The sequence below is a fragment of the Solanum stenotomum genome, chromosome 1 (assembly GCF_019186545.1).
Source record: "Solanum stenotomum isolate F172 chromosome 1, ASM1918654v1, whole genome shotgun sequence".
NCBI classification, from domain to species: Eukaryota; Viridiplantae; Streptophyta; class Magnoliopsida; order Solanales; family Solanaceae; genus Solanum; species Solanum stenotomum.
This window is the reverse complement of record NC_064282.1, coordinates 32,546,046-32,553,560: the sequence shown is the minus strand read 5'-3', so window position 1 is coordinate 32,553,560 and position 7,515 is coordinate 32,546,046. Positions and strand designations below refer to the sequence as shown.

At 33.4% G+C, this 7,515-nt stretch overlaps 1 protein-coding gene across 1 annotated transcript; it reads left to right on the top strand.

Annotated features, from left to right (window-relative positions):
* The first annotated feature begins 641 nt into the window (after positions 1-641).
* On the top strand, positions 642-5,421 carry LOC125873117 (30S ribosomal protein S1, chloroplastic-like). The gene is made up of 7 exons (XM_049553997.1): positions 642-979; positions 1,141-1,416; positions 1,545-1,625; positions 2,685-2,966; positions 3,050-3,160; positions 3,710-3,796; positions 5,187-5,421. Exons 1-7 carry the CDS (start codon positions 686-688, stop codon positions 5,289-5,291), a joined length of 1,236 nt encoding a protein of 411 aa, XP_049409954.1. The 5' UTR covers positions 642-685; the 3' UTR covers positions 5,292-5,421.
* Positions 5,422-7,515: the final 2,094 nt, after the last annotated feature.

Genomic DNA, 7,515 nt, shown 5'->3' with positions numbered 1-7,515 from the left:
AATAGAGTGGTTGGTGCAATGGCCAATGTAGGGATTACAAATGGGGGAGAGTTGAACATAACGAATGTTTATATATATATATATATATAAAAGAACCCTTTTGACCAAAAAAAATAATATGAAGTATAGAATCCCCAACAATTTGGGCACTAATTACATCCCATATGAAAGCTTCCAAATTACAATAGTCTTGGATTTTTCAAAACTCTCGTATATATTATTTCTTCGTTTGATACATAGCAAATGATACATAAGTTATGTATCAGATATGTAAGTTATGTATGAGATACATAACTATAAATCATATTCATACTGATTTAGGTTTGAAGTAATTGTGGTTATGTATCAACAATAACATTTGTACCAGATACATTGTACACAAACAAAGTTGTAATATATTGATAGAGGTGAAGTGATGTATCCGGATGTCAAGAGAGAGAAGGAAATAGGGAATTTTTGTAATTAATTCAAATAATAGAAATTTAAGTCGTGTAATTACGTAGTTTTCCAAAAAATAAAAACCTTACCTACTCCCTTACCTAAGAAGCCCAAGTGTTGAGAAGCCCAGCTAAGAAAATTAAGTGGGACCTCTGTTTTTGTTTATCTTCCTTTATCTTATCTATCTACTGGGCAAAGAAGGCATGGTGTGTAACTCAACGAAGTATTCATCTAGTGAGAGCGAAAAATGGCTTGTCTAACACAGCAATTCGTTGGGTTGAAGTGCCCACCAATTTCGACAACAAGGCTTGTGAATCCCAGTAATTATCATCATCAGAGTAAGCAGAAGCCAAGAATTGTAGTACAAGCTGCAGCTGTGGTTGCAAATGCACAAACAAGAGAAAGACTAAAACTTAAAGAGATGTTTGAGGATGCCTATGAGAGATGCCGCACTACACCTATGGAAGGTGTTGCCTTTACTGTTGATGATTTTCATTCTGCCCTTGAAAAATATGATTTTGACTCCGAAGTTGGTACTAAGGTTAGCTCTCAATTTTGCTTCTTTTTTGCTCACCTACAGTTGCTGTTAATTGAGTGCTGTTTTTTTAACTCATATTGTATACAATTGAAATCCGTGATTGACTGTTACTGTTTATTATTGAATTTTTGAGCTTAAAGTTACTATTTTGATTGTCTGTTTAGGTCAAAGGAACGGTTTTTTCTGTAGATGCAAATGGAGCTCTAGTTGACATTACTGCAAAATCATCTGCATACTTGCCTTTACGAGAAGCTTCACTTCACACCATCAGACATGTAGAGGAAGCCGGAATATTTCCTGGTTTGCGTGAGGAGTTTGTGGTAGTTGGAGAAAATGAAGCTGATGATAGTTTGGTTTTGAGTTTGCGATCAATTCAGTATGACCTTGCATGGGAGAGATGCAGGCAGCTTCAAGCTGAAGATGTTGTCATCAAAGGCAAGGTATGTGTTTGATGGTACACCTCTTCATGTCATGATTTTTTATCTTATTTATTTATTAGCCATATCCTTTTAATCTCATCTTTGAATAGCACATTCATTCATTTCTATTTCTGTGGATGGTTTCGCAGGTGGTTGGTGCAAATAAAGGTGGAGTGGTCGCTCTGGTGGAGGGCCTTCGTGGTTTTGTTCCATTCTCCCAGATATCAACGGTTAGTTGTATATTCATCACATGACGTATAACCTATTCTTGTACATCTTCTGTCATCCAGATCAAACATATTCATATTGTAAAAGAGAAATGGGAGGAAAGAAACCTACTTGTTTCGCAGATTGAAACTCAATTCAGAATGGCTCATTTTATAAGAATGGTTATCCTAATCCTAATAAGGTAGTGTTTTACAAGATCCTATTAAAGATAATTAATCTCCTAAGTAATAAACAAACCTCTGGAATATTCTACACGATTACTCTATCCCTTTACAATAGTTAAAGTACAAATGTTTTTGGTTTTTGGCTTTTTGGTTAAAAGTGAGACAGCTTTCATGTGGCAGAAAGAGATTTCTTTTCTGAAATGATATGGGATCTGCCCTGAAGAATGTTGGATCAATTAATTGAAGTTAAAGAAATGTAAACTGGCTCTAACAAACAATTAATTGTACTAACAAATATATCATAAAAAAAGATTAGCTATAACAAGTATCTGAATTCTAAATTAAAAGATCAACTGAAGTGGCATTATGAGGCCTAGGAGAAACATGTTAAGCATAAGGAAGGTGGCAAAAAGAGGATATTGTATCTATGCCTTAGTAACCATAAAAATTCAAAATGGTTTGCAATAGTACTAATCTGAGGGATATCTTGGTGATTTGTAAGTCAAAAGGCAATAGAATATAGGCCTTTTAAGTGCAAACCCCAGCAAAACTCTAGTATTTAAATAGAGAAGGGTAGAGGAGCAAATCCATCATCCAACGAGTTTCGAACCTTGCGCCATGGACCCTTGAGAATGTCGCGATTATTTTTTAAAATAAGACACAATAGAGTATAGTTGTATACACCATAGGCTCTATGTTGCTATCCATTATCAACTCAGCTTTTTCACCTATGAATTTACATCTTGATTCAAAATCAAACTATGTTTATATAATTTGGTGGGTTGGAGCTTTGTCTTTCTGTGTTTCCAACAAAAAATTACTATGATTATTTGAAACTCATCTCAAGATCTCTCTTTCAGTGTGCCATATCCCAAAAACAATTTTTTGATGTTTCAGAAATCAACTGCGGAGGAGCTTTTGGAAAAGGAGCTTCCTCTGAAGTTTGTTGAGGTTGATGAAGAGCAATCCAGACTTGTTCTCAGCAATCGTAAGGCCATGGCTGATAGTCAGGCACAATTGGGCATAGGCTCAGTTGTTCTTGGAACTGTTCAGAGCTTAAAACCATATGGTGCCTTCATTGACATTGGTGGGATCAATGGCCTTCTTCATGTGAGCCAGATTAGTCATGATCGTGTCTCAGATATTGCAACAGTCCTCCAGCCTGGTGACACACTCAAGGTGTGTATAGAAATTTCTTAAGCTATGAAATATCTGTCCACTTTTGACGAAAATCTGCAATTATCTGCTCAATCTCGTTGTAGGTCATGATATTGAGCCATGACCGTGAGAGAGGTCGAGTGAGCCTTTCTACAAAGAAGCTAGAGCCTACACCTGGTGACATGATTCGCAATCCAAAGCTTGTCTTTGAGAAGGTAAGTATTTCCAAGTGTTATTTGTTAATCTGTATTTATAACTACATCACGAATTCATAGTTGCACATTATACCAATGTTTTCTTGAGTTCAGTTCTCTTGATGCCAAAATAGTTTCTTTTGTCTACTATGGTTATGCTGTGCACCTGGATATTCTTCAGTAATTCTTTGCCTCTTGTCTCTTTTTCTGTTTCAATTAATCTTTCTTAGTGGAAATAATTTATTCTTTCGAAATACCAAAAGTTAAATCATCTCATTCCACTCTATCAAAATGATTCAGTTTGCATTTTCGTCAAAATTCCAGACATGTTCTGAAAATGCTTTAAGAAGTATAGGGCTTTCCTTTTTGTCAAAAATACAGGGTTAATTTAATATGTACTGTTGCCAGTGGCTTCTTGCTCCATCCATTTTCTTCTTCTTCTTCTTCTTTTTTGTCAAAAGTACAGGATTATTTGGGATGGCCTTTCCAAATAAAAGTTTATTTCAATATTCGATAAAGTAAATTTAATATTTTAATTGTGAATTAAAACTTGCAATTTGGTTTTTATAGGCTGAAGAGATGGCCCAGACATTCAGGCAGAGAATTGCCCAAGCTGAAGCCATGGCCCGTGCAGATATGCTGAGGTTCCAGCCTGAGGTATTTTAATTACTAATGTGATAACTGCTTCATATTTAGGCATAACAAAAATTGAAAATATTATGATTTGAAAGCTTTCTCCCTTTAATCTTATATGAAGCATGTCAATATTTTGTATATCATGGAGAGGTCACAACAGGACACTTTTAGGGCAAGACCAGGCAATTCGACTATCATCACCACTTTAAGTGGGGTAAAATGGGTGGGAATAGAACAGGACATAGTTTGGCTACACCAAATCTATATTGTGGTTACCACATCCTCTTCTTTGAACATGTCTTCTTTTTCCGGGTTATTACTTGCTTAGTGAAACCCAATACAAGAGATTTTGTAACATACGAAGTATTTAAATTCCAATAGCAAAGGACATAAGTAACTTTACATCAACTGTTGACGCTATGTTGTAATAGAACTCTGCCAATTAAGTTCTTTCTATGTTTTTGTGAATATATATAACCTCTGAAATTAGAAAGAACAAGATATGGGGAAGAAGAACTGTCTTGTTCTCATTGGCTAGAGGATATAGAGATTAGTTGAAACATGCTTTAAAAATATGGAGAAGGGAGAGAAGAGGATGAAGACAAAGATTGGTTGGTGAACGTTTGACCCTTCGGGGTGGACCAGTGGTTTGGGCTTAGGACTTCAATGTTGGAGGTCTCAAGTTCAAAACTCCTTGCCACCAAAAGCAAGGGGTTTGCCTTCTGGGTCGAGCTCTTCGCACCGGGCTTGCCTAGTGGGTGTTACCTCTCTTATGTGGTTTGCGAGCTATTGCATAGGAGTGAGAGTTTTACCCTGTGTGTACCCAAAGGATAGAGGCTGCGGATTGCCCTTGTCAAAAAAAAAACAAAGAGAGAAGGAAAGAGAAAAGAAGCAGCAAAGTTGAGGATCGTACTAGCCCCGAGAGTGAAAGAAGATGTGAAGACAATTACTGGAAGGCAGAAGTTAAAGAAGCTACTGAATTCTCTCTTCCTTTCTTTCCACATCAGGAAATGAGAATTGGCTGAGAACAGAGAAGGAAATGGGCATAGGAGAACAAAGAAACGAAGGAACACAAATACTTAAGTTCAACTTCTTAGGTTCTAGTGTTTTGGCTTAATCGTCTCCCTTTGTTCAGCTAACCAAATGTGGTTTAATTTAGAGATTGCTGATTGGTGGTACTTTCTCCTTACAAATTTCGGTAGTATCACCTCTATCCTTGAAACATAATACTAGTGAAATGAAGTCAAATGTTATAGAACATTTCTAAACACAAAAGTATCATATAAATTAACTTGTATTCTGATGTGCTTCAAGTGAGAGTTAAAGTTATCGTCATTTTCTTTGCGTTGAAATACTTGCATTTGATTGAGAGTACTGACTTCTGTAACCCCTTTCTTTTGTAACTTCTCAGAGTGGATTGACCCTCAACTCTGATGGGATTTTAGGTCCGCTGACCTCTGAACTACCCGAGGATGGACTGGACTTGAGTGAGATTCCGCCGGCTGATGATTTATGAATTCTAAATCAAATCCTTTCTTTTTGACCCATTTGTTGCACTAGTTGTATAAATAAACATTGTTTGTAGGTTTAGGAACTATGAATTGCACCCGCAATCGTTCTATTGTATTTTACCATATGATCCTCAACTACTTGACTTGCAGTTTTTTGCTAAGAGTGAAGCAGCGCTAACATCAGTAACTGTCAAAGCATGCTTTCGTTCTTTGTTACGATGTTTCTGATATCATGAATCGTCTTGATACTCTTAAACTAACTAGAGTAAAATGTATAGTTTTGGCCAAAAACATTCTTAAACTATAGTCTAGCTTAAACTACATTCTTAAATTATCTTTCTTAACAAAAAGTATCCCTCCCTCAAGTATTTAAAACTTAACTTCCATCCTATTATTAAAATTTGTCAAAAAAATTAATCGAGTCGACACAAAAACATGTTTAATGCTTTCTAATCTCAACAAGACTCCTTAAATCAGCTTTGACTAGTGTTGGTAAAATGAGCTCATATTTTTATAACCCGTTCAATCCGTTCATATTTTAATGGGTTAGGTGAGTGATTTTTTACATGGGTAAACTATGGGTTTAAGCCCATATTCAACCCATAAAAATATGGAAAAAATTTCAGAACAACAATATTTTAGCTTTTAGTGGAACTCCTTAGCAACAGTTTCATTATTTATTAAAAATGTCATTATTTTAGTTTGTTAAGGGATTAGTTATGTATTTATTTTATTTTGATTAATTTGAAAGAATACAAATAATTAATAACATAACAGAGAAAATCATGGAACAAAAAAAATCAAAAACGGTAAAAAAGATTTTAAATACAAATTAGTTACATTTTGAAAAGAGCATAAAAAGTCATCTTTCTGTCGAGCGTTTTTTTGCTTTCTTCTTAAGAACATCAAAAAAAATAATAATAATTTAGTTTGTCTTCCGAATGATAACTTTCAAAGCTCTTCAAGTTGAATACAGCATATTTTTCAAATGGAATTTTTCAAAATTGACGACTATAAATTTGTCGCATCCAGTGAAAATTGAAAAACAATCAGGTATTTTTTTCTGATTTTTTTATTTGTTTGGATGAGATATTTGTCTATGTCGAGTACAAGAGTGTTGTTTTTTTCCTGATTGAATCAGTGAAATCTTTGTATGTATTGGGATTTATAGCTTTTTTCGGTTATTTTGTATCCAAATTATGATGTATAACGAATGAAATTTTTTTTTTTTTTTTTAGTTTAGTAGCTGTTTTTTCTATTTGAATGCATACAATCCCATTAAGTTAATGTAACTAATCGATCATGAACTATATGTTGAATATAACAATATATGAATACAAAAGTGAGATGAAAATACAAAGTTATAAATACAAAGTGAGATTGATTATAAAGTTGTGAATACAAAAGAAATACTTTCTTTATTTGAAATACAAAGTGACTTTGAAAGGTAAAATACAAACTAATCGATCATGAATTATATGTTGAATACAACAATCTATGATTACAAAAGTGAGATGAAAATACAAAGTTATAAATACAAAGTGAGATTGAATATAAAGTTGTGAATACAAAAGAAATACTCTCTTCATTTGAAATACAAAGTGACTTTGAAAGGTAAAGTAGGCACATAAAATACAAAACTTGTTGGTATACAATTAAGTTAAATACAAAACAAAAGAGAAATACAAATTTGTTCACATATAAATTGAGATTGAAATACAAAATGAATGCCCATTTAAATACAAAATTGTTAACATACAGTTAGGATGAATATAAATTAAGAAGGAAATACAAACATGTTGGTATACTAATTGAGATTGAATATACAATGTAAAACAAAAAATGTAAAACCTTTTGATAAATAGTAGAATGAATACACAAATAAACTGTTGATTCAGACATTGTAAACCGACATATGCTTTCCCCGAATCTAAAACCCTAAAAGCAAATATAAATGTATTAAAAATCAAACAAAATAAACATATGAATGGATTTGTAGATTCTAATAAATCTGAAATATTAAAACGAAATCAGAAAAAAATTATTTAATCGACTAAAAATCTGAAATACATAAATATTAGATGAATATGTAAACAAACTTGCATAAAAATAAAAAAAAAAATTGACGAATAAAAAACTTAAAACAATAACAAAAAGTATGAATTTAATTTTAAAAAATGTACTTCTCATGGCAATTCTCAAATAGTAATAGCAGAGATGCTACTCTCT